The sequence below is a fragment of the Dermacentor variabilis genome, chromosome 9 (genome assembly GCF_050947875.1).
Source record: "Dermacentor variabilis isolate Ectoservices chromosome 9, ASM5094787v1, whole genome shotgun sequence".
NCBI classification, from domain to species: Eukaryota; Metazoa; Arthropoda; class Arachnida; order Ixodida; family Ixodidae; genus Dermacentor; species Dermacentor variabilis.
Window position 1 is genome coordinate 51,450,132 of NC_134576.1, and position 25,088 is coordinate 51,475,219.

The following is a 25,088-nucleotide window of genomic DNA, read 5'->3' on the forward strand; positions in this document are numbered from 1 at the left end:
AGTGTGGCTCGGTCATGAGTTGAAAGACCACGACTCCGTTACTTCACGCAGCGAGCTTGGCGATTCACAAAACTCGTTGACGACATTTAAATGGAGCGCGCACAAGGACGCTAGACATGCATGGAGGAGCAGAGCAACGCTGACTCGGAGCTGTGTTTATAATGACGCACGTGTACGAATGTAAAAGGACAAGTTCTGTACGCGTCCACTTTTGTGATTTGGCGTGTACACGCGTGTGCCTCCGCCCCCCCCCCCCCCCGGAAGTAAATCGAACTACGAGTAGGCGCTTGTTTCTTCCATCGCTTCCCGTGTATTTTTCGCACATGTGAAGTGCAGAGTTTTGTCGTGAAGCACACCCCCATACACCACCTGCTTTTATTCCATTGGTAAACCCTGGTTTTTCCTGGTGTTCTGCGTGCAAGACAGAGCGACCCTTAGTGCTTTATCACGCCTGAGTTGAGCATGCATGTTAAGCAATTTAGGAACGAGAAGAGGTTGGGCTGGACAACGGCTCCTATCCCCCGTATTGGGTTGAGCCATAGCATCAGGCAACAAACCAAGTGAAACCAAGCTAAATCTAGGCTTAACCTCTTTTCTCTCATTTTCCTTAATGGGTTTTCGGAAAACCGATTAGCCGAAATAAACATAATGTACTGACAACACATAGCGATTAACGCTGTTTTGGCATAATATTTGGTGAGCGAGCACGCACCAGCAGTGTAGGTGGAATCGAGTGAGCAAAGCGGATGGGTATAGGTACGAAAAGGTGTTTGGCGTACATAGAGTTTACCCTTCCAACTTAATAACTCACGCAATTCCAAGTCCTTCGTACCTCGTAATGCTACCCCAGAGTGATCAGTGCCGGGTAGACGGGAAGAACAGCGCTCGTGGGATGAGGACGACTGTGCGCATTGAACATTTCTTTGCTCCGATTAGCGGTGTATAGCTACACGATAGAAGCGCAACGTCCCAGGCGATATGTCATTGTAGGCAGACGGAAAGAAGGGAGCGACAAAAGCGGCAGTGTACGCGAGAACGGGCAATAGTTTCGTTTCGCGTCCACGAAAATCTTATCACGCGGAGCACGACACTGCCACCACATCGGAGATGCTAGGTCGGTTCTAGTGGGACGTCATCGTGGTCATTGCCGGCTGTTACGCTCGCCTGGTCACGGAACAGTGCCCCACTTCGGTCTCGCAAGTGTTCGCCTCGGCGCGTTGGCGCAAGTGGGGTCGCACTCGGCGAAAACTGTGTTCAGCTGGACGCAGCCACGAAGACTTGCTTCTAACAGTCCGCACCATGGATTTGATCTTGTAGCACACAGCTACTGGACGTCGTCGTGGTCACGTAGCATTGGGGGACAGCCGTTCGCTATCATCGGAGCACAAGAACAAGCGTGTATAGAGCACATCGATTCCTTATGTTCGTGGAGCTGAAGGCGTGCTCTTCAGGCTGGAGCACTTGAAAATCAAGGTTCAGGTCTTCAAACAGGCTCGTCTTGCGTCGAGACAGTCGCTAGTGTTCAGAAGCAGCGAAGCACCTCGCCCTTCATTTGTCCGTGCATCCGCCGCACCAGACGATAGCGGGCTAGGAAAAAGCTGCTCTCGGCAAGCGAGGCCGACGTTTTGGACTCTCCGGAAACGCACTGGAACCGTTCCGCCGAGCGAACGAGCGGTTACAGTTAATATCCAGTCGACTCTCCGCGCTTCGCGTGGCGTGGCAGCAAAGCCGCGGCCGCACCGATTGCGCCGCCTTCTCAAAAGGCCGAAGACGCCGGCGGCGGCAGCGACTGGAGGTTCCTGTGCCACTCTTCCTTGGACACCGCGCACGCCTTGACCTGCCGCAAGGGGTCCTGGTCGACCGCGCAGCAGCGACAGTCCTCGTCACGCCTCAGCGGCTCGTACCCGCTCAGGGAGAACCGGGAGGCGCTCAGGGTGTACCGCTGGAGGGCCGCCCTCCGCCAGGGCCGGCGCGCGGCGCAGCAGGGGCAGCCCTTGCTCTGCAGCTTGTCCAGCGAGTGGCCCTCGCTGCGGCGCAGCTCGGGAGACAGGTCGACGTAGACGGCCGAGTCCGGCGTGACGTCCTCGCTGGCGTCCCCCGCGCCGCCGACGACGCCGTTGCCTCGCCGGTGGTGGTGGTGGTGACTGGCGCTGAGGTCGAGCCTGAGGCTCTGCGGGGGCCGCAGGGCGCCGCCGCCTCCTCCCCAGGCGAGGTCGAAGCTGTGTGCGGCGCTCTCCGAGCTGCACGTGCTGCTGCCCAGCCGCCTGAAGGAGGCGCTGCTGTGCGCCTGCGACCAGGGCGAGCCGTCCACGGTGCCCGGCGCCGTGGAACCGGCCAGCGCCCGGTGCGAGGCGTCGTCGCCCTCGTCGTCGCTGCTGGTGCCGTCGCGGCTTCCTCCGGCCGCCGAGCAGAACCTGCGTAGCATCACGCGTTTATTTACGGCTGTAATAATGCACGAAGGGGATGACAAGACAACGGCGCTGCATGCAGGTACGGTAAGATGCCTCGCATGCACCCATGTCACAGCGAGGGCCCCCACTCGCGAAGCAGTTTAGAAAGTTAGCACACAACCTATCAAGTGCCAAGTCTACGGCGGCGGCTGTTATGTGCACACCCAGCCAACGGTAGCTCCACGACCAACTGGCCGGCGTTCCGTAATGGCTCCCTGCAATTACAGGGTCTTTGACGATAAGTGTGTAGACCTCCGTTTTCGTTCAGACTCAGAAAGTCTGCTGATATAGCTTTTGAAAGGAAGAATAAATGTGCGTATAGTATAGTTCGAATATGCTTTCAGAATTTTGTTAGCAAAAATTGATGACTACTTGCCGAGAACGCCGTACTGCCTCCATTTTTAGTTCTTCTGTCGGACCGAAATCCACCCGATCGCAACCTCCTGAATTATCTTGCTCGAACCAAAAAATTGCCCAAGCATCCTCTTATTCTGATTGGGCACCTGTTCGGTCATTTACGGTAAAAGTGAAATATTGTATGACTCAGTATCATATCCATAGCCCTAAGAGCACAGCGAGCTGGAACAACGCCATCGACACATTGATCGCGGTGCATGCAGGGCGGTGCCGCAGGGTTACAGCTGACCTGCCGAGTGGGGAGGCGGGTGAAACCCTCCTTAAAAAAATTAAGGAGCGGCCGGGACACCCCGGACCCCTCCTGACTTTAAGCACTGGGTGCATCGATCATGGTTACAGTATAGTATGCTCACACGACGCATTCTACAGTAATTCTTCCCTAAAGATGTTTCTGTACATGCCACCGTACAGGAACGTACTAAGTAGCACCGCCAAACAGCCTTCTGTGCTCCGTTTCTCTTTAGCGGTGGTACTAGAAAAGTGTGCTCTATATAAAATAAAAAAAAGCAACGCAGCTTGTTGCACGAGCGAAAAAATACACCCGATTGCTCTATACCTTTGAAGATATACTGTTCGTGGAAACGGCTAATGTTGGGCGCAAAGGAACTCTTTCGGATTCTTCAAGCTCTCTTAAGACACCATCTGTACATGCCAACGAAATGAAGGAAAGCGAGGTCGACAGAACATGCCTCCTGACAAGAACTCCTCTTCACCTCCTACTCGCCTTGCAGGTGTTAGTAGTAGTAGCAAATACCCACTCTGGGACATCTGTCAGCCATAATATATTGTAATGTGGTCTCAGCGAATGAGCTTGTCGTCAATGTCGGTGACGCCATAAGGGAAAGTTGCATGAGAGCCAATATACATATGATGTCTCAGCTAACGTTAGCCAAGATTTAAAAATACGCCTAAGCGCCCTAGGAGGACGTGAGCAAAATGCATGTTGTCGGCTATTGTAAGGAGCAAGTCCCACTATCTTTTTAAGAATTGTGCTTAACTTATTCATTACATTATAATCATTTATCAATCGCGCCAGCTTTAACATTCGACGGCCAGTACATTCAATGAGAATGATCGTAATGCATGCCAGGAAACATCTAATGCATCAACTTCGAGCTTCTTAGTTGTCACGTAAATATTTTTTTCCCTTGTCCAAAAGAAACACGACGAAATGTAAAAAAAGAAAAGATAAAGGAAGAAGCGCGTCACATGCGCGCTTGCGCGTCGTGATCAGTGCTCTGAAACATGCGACGTATGAACAAACAGCGCCGTATAGCCAGGCGTGATGCCTGGTGCGCTCGACAAGCACGTATTACCGGCGTCAATCGCGTAGCCAACGCCTGCGTCACTGTCCGCTATGTTTGTTGCCGCTAAACCGAGTACGTTAAACACGTGGAACAGATGCCGTGAACCTGCAAACCCACGGTTCGATGCCCCGGCAAGCATCGTGTGAAGACTCGCGGGTCGGGAATATTTTTTATATCCTGCGACTCTGACCTAATCGTTCACTTCAGCACGGCAGCTGAACGTTTTCAAGGAGGCCGGAATGTTCACAAAGATCAACGAACAATTTCGTCAACACAGCCGCTCTAATGTTTAAGAGGCACAAATGCCGAGTTTCCTCAAAGTCAAGCACCATTGAGGCTCTGTCATTGGAGTAGTCAACGCCATAGCAGCAAGAAAAAAAAAACGCGCAGAAACGATAAGGCATGTCATAGAATGATCAGCAAGAACTGTGGAACTCCAGTGACGATTGTCTTGCAGGAGACTTAGCGACGGAAAACGCTGAACATCAGAACACGGAACGACTACAGGTGATGCGCTCCATGTGGCATCTGCGTGGACTATCTGGCTCCGTCCCCAGTCAGGTACGGGCACTAATTCTTATCCCCTGGTCAGAGGTTTCTTAGGACCCTATTAATGTGACGTGCATTCTTTTGGAAGTTCACCCTCTTTTCGGCGTGTTTGTTTGTACGTAACCTCTTTCACCTACACAGTGACCCAAGTTGTATACTGGCTTGGACCACTATAGGTATGTGCTGGCTGCTGTTTCGCCGAGCAGACAACGTAGGCCACTGGGTGTATAGCGGGCAACTTGTGTTGGCAGCCGTCTGGCCTAGAGAACAAATTGTGCCGTTGGGTAACCGTGTCCATTCTCGATTAGCCAATCCCTCAGAACAGGCGTGTCAGTAAGGTGACACAATAAAGAATATTTGGACTTAAAGCACGTAAAGCCGATAGCGCCCCATCCCCAGCAAACACCTCCGCGGTCAGCACGGCCGCTTAGCTATTGCAACTAAGTTGCACCCGCGTTACTAGAGGATACCACGGAGTTTCCATTGGGGCGCAGTGATTACCATAAGACATACGTGTTGCGATATCATTGGGCATTGTGGTTCGAAGCGAGTTTGGCACTTCGTGTGGCTGCGGCGGCAATACAGTGTGTCGCTACATTGGTTCTATGCTAATCGCATTAGCATCGACATTCATCGTGAGACGGGATCTTCCAGTCTCTTTTCTTTTTCCCCACTGGGACCCTCATCTCCGCGATCCGAGTTGCTCTTATAGAGTGCCGCGGACGCAGGCGCCGCTTACCTGGACGTAGACACGCTGCTGGAGACGCACTGGTCGTGGAACAGGAGGGCCGTACGCTGCAACGTCGCGTGTCCGAGCAGGCCCGTCTTGGCCGGCGACTGGGAGTCGCACAGCGCGGCAGCCTCGCTCGGGTCCCCCCGGGCTCCGATGGCGCTGCAGCGGTGACCACCGGGCCTGCCGAACGCGTCGGCGGAGAAGCCCTGCGTCCACAATGCAGCGCCGTTGGGAAACGAGACGGCAGAGCGCCGAGGCACATATATTCTGGCCCGCTGTCCTCCGGACTGCCATCTTGTGTGACGGTTCTTAACCATTCGTAGACGCCGCTGAAAGAATCCCGATCGTCCGACAAGCGTACAGACACTACTGGAGCGGCCGTTTCCACCGATCATCGGTCCAAAAGGAAGTGAAGGCCCTTTTGTGCTTTTTTGACAAGGACTGACTTGTGGGCGAGAGCGTCTTTGGCTGTTCGGTGCTGTAAGCGCACGTGTACATGCTCACGGACTCTCTCTATCTTTTATTTTGGTTCCTCCTTTCCGTTCCCCCTGCTAGGGTAGCCGACCGGACACTTTTTCTGCTTAATATCCCGGTATTTTTTTCTTAATTCTTATTAGTTTTCGAGGAACAACGCGCACAGAGAGGCAGTCTTAATATTCTGCTAATGAAAACTGGAAGCAAGTAATCTTTTGAGTTAAGTAATCTTTCTGTGGGAGAACATTTTGGCGTTTTAAGTATTGCTGGTGTTCAATGTGAGAAAGGCGACGCTGCGAGCCGAAAAAAAGCCAGCAATTTCAGGTTATCTAGAATACTTTCGGTACAGAAACTCCGCTTCAAGGCCGGCCCTACTTTGGGAATTGGTTTATTCGAAAGTTGGCGGCGTGCGCGAAATTCATACGGGAACATCGTCTTCCCCAAGCCATGCAATTCTTGTTTCGACCCCCGATGCTCATTGCTCACCGATAGTGCGCGTAAGAGGTCTAGAGCGGCTTCTGAGGTAGCCCCCTGAACTCGCGCGCCGATGACTTTCAGATAGAGCTTCGCTGTCCACCGTACTAACCGGTGGACTATATTAGGCTTGGCGCTGAGACCTAAGAATTTAATCAATTAAAGCCTAAATTCAGTCTAGCTGTCAGCGACCCCATTCCACTAAGCATGGGCGTCCGCAAGGAAAAGCAAGTGCCCCCCCACCCCTTTCACGACCTTTTTGCAGTTACCGAACCACAGGTCCGAACAACACTGTCTGCCCACAGAATGTGCATGTATCGTAACTAGTGTAGGAATTAAGAGTTTTACTCATTAAAATATGCGTCAGATAATTTTGCAGGAGATGTCCCTGCGAACCATCCACTTCCTAAATGAGGTTGTTTCACTCGCTTCTCTACCGCAGTTGGTACGCGCTTGTGAAGTGCGTCTCACGAGCGGAAACACGCTGTGGCGCCGAGATCTCCACAAGGCAGATATCGGCGTGCGCGCCTGACAGTTCGGGGGAGGCGCGGGCAAGTTTTCTGTCGATTTCAAAAACACCTCCTCACTGCACAAACGTGTAGACCTTGCAAATTTATTTACCCCCTCGCGGGCTGTTCTACAGGTGTCAGGGTGAAGCCACCAGAACTATACCTTCCTTCTTATCTTCCGGCAATGACGAATAATACTAGCATTTTGACACAATGAGACGCCGCCAGACGCCGACGTCAGAGGCATATGTGTGGTTCGGGCTTAATGTCACAAGATCCACAAGTCTAGCCAACTGTACCGTTATAACCGATATATTCTAAAGGGATTTCGCTAGTGAGCTACAAGCGCGACAAGAGCTGCGCCTGCAATTGCGTCTGCCACGTGACTTCTGCGCGATCTGTGAATGACCAGAAATGCAGCGACTGCGGTCATTCACAGTTTCTGAGACAGAAATCGTGCCGTTGCAGGAAATTCTAGCGAAAAAGTCGAGTGACCAGACTAAGCGACGAGATTGGAATTCCTATCGCTGCAGCCTGTCAAAATCTGATATACCAACGACGGCAGCAGGCGCTCCATTATATTACACCGGACGCTCCCGTATTGAAATAAGACACTGCGTTATCAGAAAAACAGTAAGAGGAATCGTCACATTTAGTGCGCCGTGGGCGTGTCATTTATTCGCATCAAGAAGAACGCCAAAAGCCGGGCCGCAGGAATCCCAAGGAGAAACTTTTTGTTCATTGATTTAAAGTCTTTTATTGAAGACACGCAAGGCTCTAGGCCACGGGAAGTAGGGAACTCTGGTCTTATTGGTTTTTTTCGTTGAAGAAAATGTTACTGTTGCACTACCGCAGTCCACAGGAGCCATTTTGTTTTCAACGTTGGAGAAGAACAGATTCGTCGAGCTCGACTCTTAAAGTGTTAACTGATAAGACCACCGCTTCGCCACCTGTGGGATCTCTGTACCTAAAGCAAGTTTTGGTGTGCTCAGGAGAGCGCACCCCCCCCCCCCCTTTTTTTTTTTCTAATTTGTCGTAATTGCCACAGAGTTACAGCACGCCTCGTTTTTCGTCATGGTATGCGGTACGCGCTGGACATGTTAGACGTCTGCGCACACAAAGTTAGGGGCGCCAACCGGCAGGTGTATGAAAGATCGCGAAACACGTTCAAAGGTGTTTTGGGGGAGCGAACTGGTTTAGCGACGCTGTTTCTCAAACTCCCTTATGGCGCACTGTTCACGTGTGTATATATATATATATATATATATATATATATATATATATATATATATATATATATATATTTTTTTTTTTTAATGCACTTCCTGTTACCACTCCCTGTTAAGATAACTCCACGTTACTCAATCCAGGGCTCAACGTCGCGTTTAGGCCGCAACAACGCTTACTGCCGGCAGGCGACCCCTTGAACATCCCCGCACAATGTCAAAATGGGCAAATGCCCTGCATGCATGCCTTCAGGCCATTTTTTCATCGACTCACATACGAAATACCCACTGGCAGTGTCACTTATGTTTTAATATTTAACGTTTATTGGCTCTCATACCAATCGAAAGAGGGGGGAGGGCGACAACACCGCTGACCGCTGATGTTTATTTGAGAAAATACACGAAGATCCAGAAGCAAAAATAATTTTTCTTTTCATAAGAAGCAATGACACCTTCGTTACTTGCTTACTTATTCAGGCAAGCACCTTTCCAGGGGGCATGGATGAAGGGGATCTCTTTGGTTCGTTGCCGCCCCTCCTATATGGAAATTTTTTCGGCGCCAAGCTAAATGGACAGCTGAGGAAGTGTTGCGAAAGTGTAGGCCCGGTCACGTCTAACGACAAGGGTCGAGGCGTACACCAAAGTTAAGACGCAGTAGTGTCTATTAGCGGTTGCTTGTAGCTCAGGCTAAACTGGGTTGGGCATACTTGTCGATATGTGGAGCGGTCAATGTACTGCGCCACGGCTGTTTGAGACAAAGCAACAGAAAGCAGGCTGGGTTTCATTACCCCTGAACCTGTCGGTATGGATTAATTGTAATATGGGGCAGCACCGCTAACAAGGACGAAGAGTGGTATTCAGACTAGAAGCGGTTCGTTGGTTTGCACCTATATATGCGTGACTCTTACCCACAATGGGGGAAGGGGCAATACTAACTTGTGGTTAGAAAGGTAATTAATCAAGCCGAAAAAGAAAACACTAATGAAGAATTGTGATTAAACCACAGAAGAAGTAAAATAGCATAACGTTATAAAAAATTGTCCCATAGAGGAGGCTCCTAAAGACAGATTATTAGGAGTGGAAATATTTATTCCACTACAGTAAAACGGTACTTATTTACAGACTAATTATCATCGCATTAAGGCCCAGGGAGGAAAGCGTCAGATCAGCTCTACGAAGATAAAATTTTAAGGCAGCTGCTCGATAACACGATTTAGTGAAAATGACTTCAATTCTTCGAGTACCTGTGGTGTAGATACATATCTCTGTCCTCGTTTCCTGCACGGCTTTAATCATCATCATCACCAGCATCATCATCATCAGCCTGTGCTTATGTCCACTGCAGGACGAAGACATCTCCAAGCGATCTCAGATTATTCCTGTTTTGCACTAGCTGGTTAGAGTTTGCGCCTGCAGATTTCCTCATTTCATCGGAACACCTCATTTTCTGCCGTCCTCAATTCAGCTTTCGTTCCTTTGGCAACCATTCTGTAACTCCAATGGTCCACCGGCTGGCCGCCCTAAGCATTACATGGCCTGAACAGCCCATTTCTTTCTCCTAATTTTAACTATAGAATATTGCCTATGCCCGTTTGCTCTCTGATCCGCACCGCCGCCCTTCTGTCTCTTGGCATTACACCTAACATTTCTGGTTCCATCGCTCGCTGTGTGGTCCTTAAGTACAAGCTTCTTTGTTTCCGCCCCATATGTTTCCGATAAAATGCAATGATTTCGCATTTTTCTTTTGAAGGGTAGAGGTAAGCTGCTGCCCATGATATGGCAGTGCCTGTAGTATGCCCACCAATCCATCTTTATTTTCATTCCTCTGTAAATTTACTTCGCTTGATCAGGGTCGCCTGTGAGCAATTGACCTTGATAAACGTAATCTTGCAGATATTTCAGACATTAACTTCCAATCACGAAATCTTGTTCTATTGCCATGTTGTTGAACATTACCTTTCTCTCTTGCATAATGATTTTCATTCCTACTCTTGTACTTTCTCGGCTCAGGTACTGAATCGCTTGTTTCAATTCATACCAATTGTTGCCGAACAGGACAACGTCATCTGCCAACCGTAGGTTGTAGACATATTGGCCATTGACCCTCGCTCCTAATCCTTCCGAGTCTAATAACTTGAATGTTTCTAAGCTTGTTGGGTATATCATTGGAGTGACTGGGCCTTCTTGCTGGATCACTTTCTTGATAGGCATCCTTTAGCTTTTCTTTTGAAGAATTAAGGTGGCAGTGGAGCCCTTACAGGTATTCACTAAGATATTCACACATGCTTACTGTAATCGTTGATTACGCAAAGCCTCTATGACTACTGGTATCTTTACTGAATCAAATGCCTTTTCATATCCTACCATGAAATACATATATGGCGAGATTGGTTGTGCTCCGCAGATTTCCCAGTAAACGTTATCCATTGTGAATATAGCCTTTTACTGAATATAGCCTGTCCTCTTGTTTAGTTGAAGCGAAATGTTGCTAGGAACATTTTATTCTTTTGGATTAGTATAAAGCTTACATTCATCCAACTCTCTGGTACACTTGAAATCGTGAGGCATTGAGTATGAAGGGTCCCATGCTTCTCGAGTACAATATTATTTTAGTCATTGTCTGAAACGACTGTTATTCTATTTTCTCCTTCCGCTTTTGGCCGAGAATATCTCGCAAGGCCCCTCTAACTTCATCGCTATCGTTATATAAGGAGCCTCTCTATCCTGTTCGTCACTACTTCCAATTAAGATTGCATGGCCTCCCTGGGTACTTTACAGGTCGGTATAGAAATCCTCTCCTGCCTGTAACATGTCATCGAACTTGCCGGTGACATTACCCTGCTTAACTCTCACTGGATGCATCCTGCTCTTTCCTATCCATAATGACCGCAAAACAAAAGAGCACACGCATACGTCGCACACACGGGCTGAAGTACTTCGCGTTCCCCGCGTTGTTCTTTTGTGCCGTGGCGCGACCATTCGTCGGCCGTGGCTCGCAAGGGGTTTCGACGGCGGGCGCGTCCGAACTCACGGGCGGCGTCAGCAGCGTGGCCGTGGCCGGCACCGCCGCGTGGCACCGAGCCGCGGGCCTGGACGCCGCGAAGGCCAGGCAGGCGTCGGCGCTCAGTTCGGCGAGCAGCGCCAGCCCCCGGCAGGTCCACCACAGCCAGCGCGGGTGGGCCGCTTGGCCCGCGTGCAGCGCGGCGTGGCCCAGCAGCAGGGCGAGCGCGAGGCCCAGCAGCGTGGCCGACAGGGCGGCGCGCAGGGTGGTCCGGGCCATGGGTCTCGGCAGCCGCCTCGGCACCTCCGCCGCATCGTCCTGCGTCGCCGGGGATAGAGGTCGGTTTGCGAGCACGGAAGGCGTGCGGAAAAAATTGGAGGACGCTTAAGCTTCGCCTTCAAGAGTGGAACGCGACAGGGTTCCCGTCGACCCGCCAAGGGGTGCAAGACAATGGGCTACGGCGCAGCGACTACGCGCCCCGCATCGGACGCGGTGAGCGTCGAGCAACGCAGCGTTCGGCGCGGCAACGAAATGTGCGCCTGAGCAAGCGACGCACGCCTGAGCCTTAGAAACAGCTAGTTTCTAAGGCAACACCGCGTTCACTAGAGGCGCTTTTGTACCGCTTTGAAGCATCGAACTCGTGGCTCAGTGGTAACGTCTCCGTCTCACACTCCGGAGACCCTGGTTCGATTCCCACCCAGCCCATCTTGGAAGTTGCTTTTTATTTATGAAGTGCCTGCCGTGATTTATCGCTCACGGCCAACGCCGCGGACGCCGACACCGACGCCGACGACACCGGCTTTTCTGCGACACGAGCTCCTTAACGCTATCGCGTTAATATACAAGCGCCAAGTTTACACAACCCGCCCCTCCGCATCAGAAAACAGCAGAAGCACCACCACTGAAATTTTAAACAAATATACTTATGACGTAAATATGTGTATATAATATCCGACCTTTCTATACTTCTCTGCAAAATAATATCGCTTCCATGTTGCACTTTATTAATAAGATCTTTACCTCGATAACCACACTTCGTATGCACACACACATGGTTCATGAGCCAAATACACCAAGAATGCTTTATCTACGTAGATGCCAACTGGAGTTGAGTGTGCCGGGTTTTTTTTATAGCTATTATATTTTGGTCTTAAATCGGCATTCATCCACTGGGATGGTAAACTTCACATTCAAAGGCAGGCAGTTCATATTGGGTCATGCATAGCGCCCAATTTAGGTGATTTATTTTTTCGCAGGTCATGACAGAGGTCCTTTTTAGACGCATATAGGTTGCACCAAGATTAGAATCTTTAGACACATTGACAACCACCTGGTTCTTACTAAGTGCAACAATGAATCTGAGCAGTCCGTTGCTCTTAATCTACTAGATATGTTCAACCAACCCTTGAAGCCTCTCGCCCTCACTCGTGAACCCCCTTCCACGAACGGCACGCAAGATATCTTGATGTTATGCTTACTTTTCACTCGGGCCGAACGTGCTAGGAGTACTTTCCAAGTGGCTGCATACAGCTTTAACACTTTAGCTCTTTCCACTAGAAACACGTTAAAAGGAGCACTGTCGGTCTTTGCTCTGACAATGTCTTTAAGTAATCGTGTGACCATCGCATGATAGAAAGCTTCGTCTGTCAAGCTACTCACCCCTCAGGAGCCAAGTACCCCCTTCCCGTTCTAGTCTCTGTAGCTCAGTTTCCTCTTAATAAGTTGATTTTATGTGCGTACTCCGACACTCCTGTCGCCCAAGGTGAACGTAAATAATTTGCTGTTGCCCCATGCTTACACAAGTGTTCACAGAACTTGAAAAAGCTGGCAGAACACACAAATATCAAAGGTGTTTTTGCGCGCTCTGGGGGCACAGTGACCATTACACTGCTAAGCCCGAGGGCGCGGGATCAAATTCCGGCCGCAGCGGCCGCATTCCGATGTGGGCGAAATTCAAAAACGCCCCCGTCCCGTGCATTGGGGGCACGATAAAGATCCCCTGGCGGTCAAAATTAATTAATCCTTTGGGGGAAACAGCCTCCTTTTTTTTTCGTTATTGAGGACGCGCCAAACGAGGCGAGATGGTAAACTACCTGCGTACCGATCTACGGCAATGTCGAAGTAATAGGTAGAGAACGCTACGCATTAATTTACTTTTTTGTGTTATAATGCAAAGCTCCAGTATGTTCGATCAACACTTCACCGTATATACCCGGTCACTTGCCGCTAGCGCCTGACTAGGACGCGTAAACGTTACTACACTGACCACGACTACAATAAAGCCACGATTTTAGTCGTGCGTTCTGTTTACGCCTTGGTTTCAGTGTAGGTGTGCGTCCCACGTCGACGCCATTGCGAGACATGCCTCACCTGCATTTTGGCCAAGGCCGAGCAAAGCAGGGCATCTTGCGACCTCAGCGCCATCCTTCGAAGCTGCGAGGAGGAAAAAGAAATCAGAACTTTGTAACACTCATGTCGCTCGCACATAGGTTATAAATAGCGCTTGAAAAATTTAAGCTCGCCCATTACAAGAACCGCAGGTACACGAGCACGGCCAAGTGTGCACCGAGACAGCCGTTTGGGATCGGGGCGCGCAGCACAAATGCCATAAGGGCGATACGATACCGCAAGCTGCGTTTCCAGGAACGCGACGATAGTGCATCACATTTAGTAGCGCACCGTCATCAGATGTACACTCCGTTTCATACGTCAGGTGCAACGCTGTGGAGGCTACAGATACTGCTTGCAGTGGCTGCGTTCGCACTTAGAAACGGTGTTTTCTGACCCGATTTTTGCGAAAATTTTCTTTATATATGCTCAGTCCTGAATGAAAGAAGAAAGAATTTACCTATAGAAACAATCCATTTACTTATACGGCTGATAACAGGTTGTTTTAAATCTGCTCTTCGTTATCTTTAATTGCACCCGTCGCGGCAGCTTCACGTGTATGCCGGCGCGAGCAAACGCCGCTGGCACGCTGCGAAGCATAGACAAAAACGCGCGGAGTAATAAATTTTGGTGACCGGACTTCGTGCGTAGCTTCCACAGCGTTGCACCTGATGTATGAAACGGAGTATGGAGCTCTTTAAATTTCGTGTGACGACGTCCTGAACTAACTCGTGCCTGTTTACATTTATTTATTTATTTATTTATTTATTTATTTATTTATTTATTTATTTATTTATTTATTGTAAATGTCGGCAACAAGTGCAACATCCCGCCGGCTTCGTCGCAACGTTAACGTGTTAAATAATTGAAGAGCGAAGATTGTCGAAGAAAAAAATTTCATCTATTTATTTAGCAGACAGCACATATAGCGCGCTCTGTGCAGTGTCCCACCCCGAATCAAAGTCGTGCTTGTGCAAAGTAAGCGCGTTTATTCTGACGGGGCGCAGATTACGAGTATACGGCAGACATACTGCTATACTTTCGCAGCATGGTGTGTTCTGAAACAACGTACCGCCGCTTTACTAAGCAATGCTTTTCAGTAGGAACCTCTTTAATGAGGAGCCATTTTAACTTATTGTTTATTCTCGAAATTTCTTTGTTACCACATTGTGTTTTCATGTTCTGTAACTTCTTTCGCATTTTCATACCGCTACGATGTTGGCTGTGCCTTGTGTCCAGATGCTGTATGGTATTATTTTAATGTTTGCAGCGCTGATATTGTTGCAACTAATTACGCTGCGCTGTTACGCTTCCCATCTGTTCACCTATACCCATCCTCTGACAGAAGGGCTCTCAGTCGCGCGCTATGGGACCTCCAACTGAATAAATCGTTCACCCGCCGAGGTTGTTTAGTGGCTATGGTGCTAAGCACGCGGTCGCGGGATCGAATTCCGGCCACGGCAGTCGCATTTCGATGGGGGCGAAATGCGAAAACGCCCGTATACTTAGGTGCACGTTAAGATTTAGGTGCACGTTAAAGAGCCCCAGGTGGTCCAAATTTCTGGAGTCCCCCACTACGGCGCGCATCCTAATCACATCGTGGTTTAGGCACGCAAAACCTCATAATATAATTTTTAATCAATCGCTTTCCACGTGTTTATTTACGTCATAGATGCACTATTTTCGCATTTTGGAAAACGTGCAGAAAGATCGTGGCGCTGCTGAAAGTAGCGGGGGGGGGGGGGAATGACACCAGCAGCGCCGGTGTCTGAAACGCCCCCCGAACCCGGCGAACGATGGCGGCCCGACGAGAGGAGCAGCTCGACGCTCGCTCACCCAGGGGAAGGCGACGAGCGCCACGAGGATGGCCAGGCAGGCGGCGGCCAGCGATGCGAGTCGCGTGACCAGCAGCAGCCGGGCGTCGACCAGCGCCCCGGCCTGTGACTCGGCCACGATGGGCAGCGCCCACAGCGCCACGAAGCAGGCGCCGGCAGCCACGAGGCGGGACAGAGCGGGCCTGCGACCAGGGCGACCGCCAGAGAGCGCTCAGGGTTGGCAGGTCGAATGCACAGAATGAAAAGCCAACGAAAAGAAAGAAGGAAAAGAATTCACGTATTTTTACGAAAGAGCTCAAGAAATAAATAAAGGAAGGCGGTTTGTACTGAACGAGAGTGTTAATGCCCTTTCTACGCCAAAAAAAGAAGGGGGGGGGGGAAAGACAGGAGCAAACATTGTCAACAGGTTTACCCAAATTTGTTCTGAAAAAAAAAAAAAAGCCGGAAGCGATCAACATATCGAATTAATATGCGTATAGATATTTACTGACCCCGTATTGCAAGGAACGCCCACCTTCCAGAAAGGCTATAGGGCTCAGAGCTGATGACAGCGTGAACTGGTGAGTGGTCCTGATAAGTAAGACACGATTATATCGTCAATGGCGGAGGAAAAAGCGGCCAAGAGACGGGGGGGGGGGGCGGTGTGATCACAGGTATAAACTTAAGCGACAAAGAAGACGTAGGTAAAGCGCATCGCTACGTTATAATAACACCTAACTCACAGAGGCTAAGTTACACTACTTGACGCCACACCGATTCCAAAGGGAGTGCCACTAGAAGTGATCATCACTATCGGGTCATCCGGCCGAGCGACGGACAAAGCTGTATATTTAGAGCTGAGGTTGCTTCGAAGAGACACAAAAATTGCATTATAAGTTAACTTTAAATAATCAAGTATTCATTCAAAGAAGCTGTCTTCGGTTATATTGCAAACATCGGGTTGATTACTAGCCGAGAAAATGAAGGAAAAATGTATCCCTGTTTTGACAATCTTTTTTCCCTCAAACAACACAGCCGGTACGTCACTGCATGCATGCCACGTTACGATATCCATAGTATTTGCGCCTGTTCCACATGCTGTTTTCTGGGCGGAGAAAGTTCTCACGACTTGCTAGGTTGTGCGTTCCATTCCTTTAGAATGCAATATAGACATTCTTCATTGGCGGTATGAGTACGCCTTGTTTAGACCCGAGCAGACGCTGCAGAAATCCATGACGTCACAGACAGCTAGTGCGAGAATGTCGAAGCGGCGTCGCCTCTTGTATTTGGTTCTTGCGCCTTTTTTTTTTTCCTTTCGCACAAATTAGTCCTCTTGTAAAATTCAGTAGCTTTATTTCGCTTTTGCGGCCGTTTTATTAGCCGGTGGTGGCCGGACTTTCATTGACGATATCAAAGCGATGACGCAGAGGGGGGGTGTGAACACGCAACCGAGTTTTGCGGCGCATTCGTATCAGAACGGCTACAGTTGACCCCCTTTGAGATTCACATGCCGCCTACCTATACTAGCGCTGGCAACCGCTTTGTTCCTTGCAGAATTACTCCATCAAACAATGAACGCTAACTGAACATTCTCACTGCAAGAAATTCACGCCATCAAGAGTCTCTAAAGAAAGCGAATAGCTCTCCATAGGAGCGTTAGGCTATATGCCTCTACATTGACAACCATCTCCGACGGTTTCCGCAGAATTTTTTCCTTCTCTTCGCATTTCTTGCGTGTCCCACTGAAGAATAAGTTTTCAGTTGTGCTGTAATAACATGCGGCCAAACGTAGCGTTTCGGTGACGAGTATCTGGACTGTGGTGCCTGCCTCAGTGTAGTCTGGTGCATTGGCCTCTGGCCACGGCAGGAGCACTTGCTGGCTTCAAGTCCAAAATTACAACGTGTGCGCCACGTCAAACGCTGGAACGTTTAATCGTGGATATCAATCAATGAAACCGTTGATAACGTTTGCCACTTAATTTGCGGTAGTTTCGGTTGCGAATATCATACTAACGAAAAAAACATATACACATTTACTTAATCTGCATGCAACTGTACCATCTTTGTTATTTTTCACGCAGTATCATTTCTGCCTGAACTTATTTTCATGCCTGAGGCACACGCACTCAAAAGGAGATAGAGAGAGAGGGAACGAAACATTTGGCTGAGCAAGAATTCTTGGCAAAGGGAACGGCGCTTCGCAGCAGTTCACGGGAGGTAGTTCTTTATTATCATTTTGAGTCTAGTTTCAGGCCTTTTCCTATGGAAGTGCTTCTTGATGGAGGCTTCCCAGGCCTGCGAACTCATAATAGATACACATTCAAAATTTCTACTTTTCTGACGCAAGCACCATTGGTTCTCACCAAACTCGGTCTGCACAGACTTATCGAACGCTTGCAATCGAAGCAAGGCGCCGATGTACCTTAAAGCAACCGATTTTACGCGCCCCAGGCTTCACTTCACAATCCCGCAGCCGTGCGCCAATAGCTATCGAATACTTCTGCGATGGAGCAAAATTAATTGGCAAAGCAATACTTAAACATAGAGATGCTGTTTCTTTTTCCAGTTATCGGAACCCAGCATGTAACTGATAACGGCCATAACTGTTTTGTACCATCCGGTGTACCGCAAACCTCCTTCCTCGGAGCCCTCTTGTTTCTAATTTACATTGTAAGAAAGAAAGAAAATCTTTATTCCCGCATAACGCAACACAATTTCATTGACAGTATCATCTGGATTCTTAGCCTACGTGGCTATTTTTGGATCCATACTGTAAAAGTGATCGTAAATTGCAACCCAAAGTAAAAAGCAAAAGAAGGTTGTTTTATATACCTAATTTAAAGAGGTGTTTTAATGATGTATCAGTATTTGGAAGTTTTCTTATGAAGCTGGGTATTTAATTCCAGGTTTTTGCACCGATAAATGATAGGGAACGTTGACCATACACATTATGAGTTTTGGCAAGTTGAATTTATTATGTTCAGCTTGTATAGTGTCCCATGTAGGCGTGATACATATTAATGAGAGATTTGGCTTGTTCGTGGTTAATATTATGTGGATTAGTATAGGTGTGTTATAGTCACGAGCTTCAATGAGTGCCATCATATTTAACTGTGCAAAAAGCTGTGCAGAGGGCTCGTCCTTTGTGGCCAATGCAATACTATTTTCACAGCACGATTCTGAATTTTGATAAAAGAATCAATGTACGAGGCGTAGGTGAAACCCCAAGCTTCTATGTATGTTAAATGGGACTGAGAAATGCTGAAAAAAAATGAGTCGTAATGTTTGAGGATAGAAATGTCTGCATGCCTTTAACAAGGTATAGCAGCCAAAAACTATTTTTCTAGTTACTTGTTCAATATGTGAAGCCCAGTGTAGTGACGATCGAGTCAAGACTTATTCCTAGGTATTTATGTCCACTAATTTGCTAGTAAAAAATGACGTGCAGCGCGAAGGACAAGGACTGAGAACGCGTCTCTCGCAGTCCTCGTCCTTCGCGCTGTACGTCATTTTTTATCATGAATTACCAACTAGCCCAAGCAACTACCCTAATTTGTTGGATTTGTGTATCTCCGAAGTACAAGTTGCACTTACTAGAAGTAGTTTTGCGGTCAGAAGCAAATGCTATATGCTTGGTCTGTTTGGAGTCTAAAATAGGTTTGTTAGTTTCAAATCACGTTAAAGTCTTCTGCAGTTCACTTTTAGAGATTTCTTTTGCTTCCTGTAGTGACTGTCGTGGAATTATTACAGCTGTCTCATCCGCGCATAAGATAAAATGAGGAAATCTGAGTGATCTAGGATAATCATTAATGAATAGAGAGAAGAGTGTTGGACCCAGCACTGATACTTGCGGAACGCCCGTTTTTACTGTCTTTGGTGAATATTCTTATCCTCTAACTACTACATATTGCTTATGATTTGTTAAAAGCTGCGAAAAAACCCAAGCGCTTGTCCTCTAAAATCGCAAGGTTCAAATATTTGTAATAGTATGCTGTAATCTACCGACCGAAGCAGTTGTAACAGAGTAACCAGTTCAAAACCGTGCTGTGCGTTTTAAACTATGCGGTGCTTTTCGAGATAGCTTGGGGCGCGCTTTGCAATTAGTTTTTCGAAAAGCGTACTAATGCATGATAAAATAGTCGATAGTTCGCGAAGTCATTTGGGTTGTCTGCTTTGTATGTTGCCACTATTCTTCCGATTTTAAGTTGGTCGACCTTCCTACCTGCATTACATCAACAGTTATTTCACTCTTAATCTGGAAGGACACCCTCTAATGATTGTCGCACAGCATCGATTTCTTGGCATAATACTTGATAGGCAGCTATCCTGGGCACCCCACATAAAAAAAAAAAAAACTCGAAAACGAGGTCAATGCCATAGTGACTGCACTTCGCAGACTTGGGGTGGGACATCATCGGGCTGATCAGTATCGTCCATGCTGACTGTTTACAATGCATTAATACGACAAAAAATTGCGTATTCCGCGCCCATCTTACACGGACTTTCCCACACGTCAGAAGAGCGGCTTCAAAAACTTTTAGCTAGAGGACTACGCCTATGTCTAGGAGTTCCACGAGCGACTTCTAGTTCTCTTGTAATAGCTGAGGCTCGACAATCACCATTTCCAGTTATGCGAACTACAGAAACATGCCGGCATTATTTCCGTCTTCAAACCCAGCATAAAAACCGCCCATTGGCTCTAGACATAATGAAACGAGAGAGAAGTTATGTTAATATAGAAATTCGAGAAAATCTTCACATATTGCCAAGAAATGAATTTTGGAACTCTGACATCGAATATCCTCCATGGCTGCTTACAGTTCCAAAAATCTAATTGTCAGTAGATGGGATATTCAGAAAAAGAGACATCTTGATTCAAGCTGCTCAACAACTAGCACTTTACCAGATATATATGCGGCATTCAGAATACACATTCTATACAGACGGCTCCAGTACAGCAACCTCTTCAACTTCATCATTCATTATACCGCACCTCAACAAACAAGAATAATTTAAGTTATCTCGTGCGACTTCGTCCACAACGGCTGAACTGTTCGCAATCCTATGTGCGATAAAATTTATATTGTCAGTAAGAGATGCGCAAAAATGGGTAATTTTCAGCGATTCACAGGCAGCTCTAACATCACTCTGCAGCACAAAGGGGAAAACATTCAGTGACAGTATAATATATGAAACACTTAAAAACCTCACAAAGGCAAGCGAAGCGAAACATGCAATAGCATTCCAGTGGATACCAGGGCACTGCAACATTCCTGGCAACACAGCAGCCGACGAAGCAGCCTGACAAGCGCACCTCAAAGATGATACGGTTCAGCTCCCACTATCAAAGAATGAATTACGGTGCATTACAAGACAACGTCCTTCAAAATGCCTAGAAACACTTGGTTTGACCAGAATTCTAAGAGCTCGGACTTATACCATATTGATTCATTTATTGAATTCAAATTTTTATTGTCATTAGATAGAACTATGGAAACCCTTATTCATCGATTAAGGCTAGGCACTGCCTACACAAAGTATTTCTTACACAGAATTGGCCGAGCGGAAACCCCCGAATGTGATTGTGGATTTGTAGACGAGGATATATACCACCTCCTTCTAGATTGCTTACATCATGACACACCAAGATGCCGACTTAAATCAGCGCTAATTAAATTAGACCGCAGACCTTTCAGTTTAAGGAAACTTTTGGGCCCTTGGCCAACAACGGCCTTGCAGGAGAGCGCTTTAAAAGCACTAAATACTTTTTTTGAAAACAGCGGCATTCTTGGACGTTATTAGCGCTTTCATTGTTCCCTTCATTTCAATGTTACTGTATATATGCATCTGTTTGTGAATTATGTTTTGTTGACTGTTCTATTGTAACTGTATGTGATAATGCATTTAAACGATGTATGTACCACCCGCTGACTAGACAATGTGTTATTAGACGACAGTATCGTTTATACTTTTGAGACCTTTATGTATATAAGTGTGGAGACATTTACTTTGTATATTGTATCTACCATGTGTTCCTTACGTGATAGTCTTCCTGTGGAAACGTTGCGTGATAAGTACTGGTGCTTGTGTGAAAAGAGTATTTGATATGTAATATTGAACCCTGTATGATGTATGACGGAACCACTCAAGAGATGAGGAGTAGCCGGCGCCTAAATTGTGCGCCAACATCTCCTTATATCATATCAATAAAAAAACATCAACAATCAGGCTATTTGCCAGTAATTATGTCCTCTACCGCGTAATAACTAACCCTAATGATTCTTCTCAATTTCAATCTTATCTTAAGAGCATTAATTCTTGGTGTACACTCTGCTCCATGAAACTCAATGTTAACAAGTGCAGAATAATGAGGATTTCCCGAAGAACGGCTGACTGTACTATGCCTGCTTATTCCCTTAATAATTTTAATTTGTCATCTGTCAATACATATATATACCCAGGTGTCCACATAGACAGCAATTTATCATGGAATACTCGTATTAACTATGTCATTAACAATGCAAATCACACTCTTGGTTTTTTGCGTCGTAACTTTGCTTTGGCCCCTGTTTCCTTAAAGCTTCTTTATAAAAATTTAATCAGGTCTAAATTCGAGTACGCTTCTTCAAACTGGGATCCTTACTCTTCTACACTTGTAAACGCACTAGAAGCCATCAAAAATTGTTCAGCTCGGTTCATTGTTGCTAATTATTCTCGTAATGACGGTCTTACTTCAATAAAAATTGCTCTAGACTTTCCTAACCTTTCTGTCAGAAGAAAGCAGGCTCGCCTATGTCCCTTTCATAAAATCTTTACGAATCCTGAACTGAAACGCACATTGCTGTCGCCACCTTGTTACCTCTCATCTCGTGTCAACCATAACTTGGCCGCTCTGCCAGAACAACATGTATACGCTTCCACTCCTGCATGCCGAAGACATCATCCGAATGGAAAAACCTCCCGGTCTCCATTGCCAGCAACACTGAGCATGCATCATTCAAGACTGCCATGTTGAACTTGTAAGACCACTCCTCTCCGTAACACCGCAATGACATTGAGAGTATCTAAATAAATAAATAAATAAATAAATAAATAAATAAATAAATAAATAAATAAATAAATAAATAAATAAATAAATAAATAAATAAATAAATGAGAACGGTTATTTGAAACAAAAGTGCTTGCGCTTCTTTATCATCTGATCCATGCCACAGCCGTCTTGCAGAATTCGACCACCTTCGAGAGTCTCTATTGAGATTGACGAAGTTAGGCTGGGTGGGTTGGGATCGACGCAGTACTTGCTTGAAATTAACGGTGTGAAAGCGTTCGAGCAAGCCTGACTTTCACTTGCGGTTCGTCAGGCGCATTGGAAAGTGCATGCGCGCCGCTATCAGAAAATGGCTCAACTCGGGCTCGAAGCTAGTTTGAAACCTCAGGATCGCTTGCCGGCAACAAAGAACGGAGCGTGACCACCATGATGTCAACCGTGCGGTCATTTGACTGCCTTGGCTGCGTCCAACAAGACGTGCCACATTGGGCAGGGTTACGCAAGCGCAATCTACTTCCGTCATTTATGTACATGTCCGCTTGTTGTGAACTACGTGTGTCACACTCACGCGCGTACGTCGTTTACGTTTTAAATGCGAAGCACTTCTTGGAGAACGTTTGCCACTTTGACAGTATCTATCTATCTATCTATCTATCTATCTATCTATCTATCTATCTATCTATCTATCTATCTATCTATCTATCTATCTATCTATCTATCTATCTATCTATCTATCTATCTATCTATCTATCTATCTATCTATCTATCTATCTATCTATCTATCTATCTATCTATCTATCTATCTATCTATCTATCTATCTATCTATCTATCTATCTATCTATCTATCTATCTATCTATCTATCTATCTATCTATCTATCTATCTATCTATCTATCTATCTATCTATCTATCTATCTATCTATCTATCTATCTATCTATCTATCTATCTATCTATCTATCTATCTATCTATCTATCTATCTATCTATCTATCTATCTATCTATCTATCTATCTATCTATCTATCTATCTATCTATCTATCTATCTATCTATCTATCTATCTATCTATCTATCTATCTATCTATCTATCCGCCTACGCCTTGGTGCTCTCATGGTCGTTTCGTTAACTTGGTAGGCTCCCCGCATACTGCTTCGCATAACATCAATTCCCATAGGGCTTGGGATCTGCCGGCTTTTTTTTTTTTTTTGTCTAAGGGATCGTCACTTTTTTTGTTTTGTTTTGCCGGCTGACTATAGCTGCAAAGTCATCACTCGGCGCAGGATGCCCTCTCTACGGCGGGACAATACTAATCTTTGTGCAGCTTATGTGATTAAGAGCGGTTTCGACTGTCGTGACTCTGTGCGCGTATTATGACGTCCGCGTATTATCGTCATTCGCACGCGTATTCATCTCGTGTAAATGGATACGTTCGGACCTCATTATACGTGCGAGTGTGGAAGCTCGATATAGTGTGTCACAACCTGTCCTCGCCTTATGTCTCTGTGTGCTCCATTGTCTAGTACTGTATGTACACTTAATTTACCCTATCATCTATCTCTGCTCTATTCTAGACATATTTCTAAACAACCGCTTTTTTCTAATTTACCAACACGGTATCAATCGTCACTTACAGCGCATACATAGACGAAGGACAAAAAGGACGACGAAGACATTGTCTTCGTCGTCCTTTTTGTCCCTCGTCTATGTATGCGCTGTAAGTGACGATTGATACCATGGAATACCAACTAGCCCGTACCCAAACCTTGCTTCAGTATATTACCAACACGGCTGCGGACATGCCGCCCCCATCATGCCAAACTAATAAAACGAAAATACCAGCTGCAGACTGCAGTTGCTGAGTCCACTTGAAAGTCACGTGCTATATAACACGGATCACTGAAGAAATTGCAATAGACACGGACTCAAGAACCCAGCAACGGACATGTCATAAACTAGGGTCGAACTGCCGGAGTAGTCGCCGTTATGCGACTGTCGTAACCGTCGTCGTGCCGCTGTCGTCACACACACAACCCGATTCACAAAAGCGCGTTGGTCTACTTGGAAGCGTGTTGCAGAACTTCGAGCCATGCTGAATAGAGTAAGCTACAGCGGCAAAATGTTTCGAATAACATCGATTCCCACAGCGCGTGGGAACTGCATAATCTTTTTTTTTTAAATTTCTCACCCCGAAGATAAAAAATCTCAACGTCGATACGTTTATGTGTGAACATTACATATGTTAATCGCGCATTTTACAGCGCATTATTGTGTTCGTAACAATAAAAGAGAAATAATGGCGGCAACTACACCAGTTGTATTTCTCATTTGTCCCTTTAAACATTGTTTAAAGCCTTCATTATGGCGGCCTGAATTTAAAGGGCGCCTTTCACAGGGTTCGGTCACTGCGAACGGACGAGCGCGGTGCATAGATCGCGCTCTGGCCAATCACGCCTGCAACATATAAAATCGAAACGTTGCACGACGCGAAAAGAGCTGATATTTGAAACAAATGCCTGCTTGTCCTTCCACTGAAGCAACCCCTGCTTTCTACCGAATAATCTAAATCAGACGAACTGAGTGCCACGACATCGATTACTGGCACGTGGCTTCTGCGGATTGTTCAATACAGAACGAAAAAGAGAACAAGAGGTGGCGCTCGTAACGTGACGTCACGCGGATCCTCGGCTACAGAAAGAGAG

General features: G+C 46.9%; 1 protein-coding gene across 1 annotated transcript in view; it reads right to left on the reverse strand.

The window, feature by feature from the left end:
* Positions 1 to 903: 903 nt before the first annotated feature.
* LOC142592674 (uncharacterized) overlaps positions 904 to 25,088 on the reverse strand; it is a 40,420-nt gene continuing 16,235 nt past the window's right edge. Inside the window, exons 4-8 of the mRNA XM_075704239.1 lie at positions 15,365 to 15,545; positions 13,511 to 13,573; positions 11,171 to 11,458; positions 5,463 to 5,662; positions 904 to 2,414 (exon numbers count right to left, since the gene is read on the reverse strand). Coding sequence (XP_075560354.1) covers positions 1,757 to 2,414; positions 5,463 to 5,662; positions 11,171 to 11,458; positions 13,511 to 13,573; positions 15,365 to 15,545 — 1,390 coding nt within the window. The 3' untranslated portion in view covers positions 904 to 1,756. The remainder of the gene's footprint in view (positions 2,415 to 5,462; positions 5,663 to 11,170; positions 11,459 to 13,510; positions 13,574 to 15,364; positions 15,546 to 25,088) is intronic.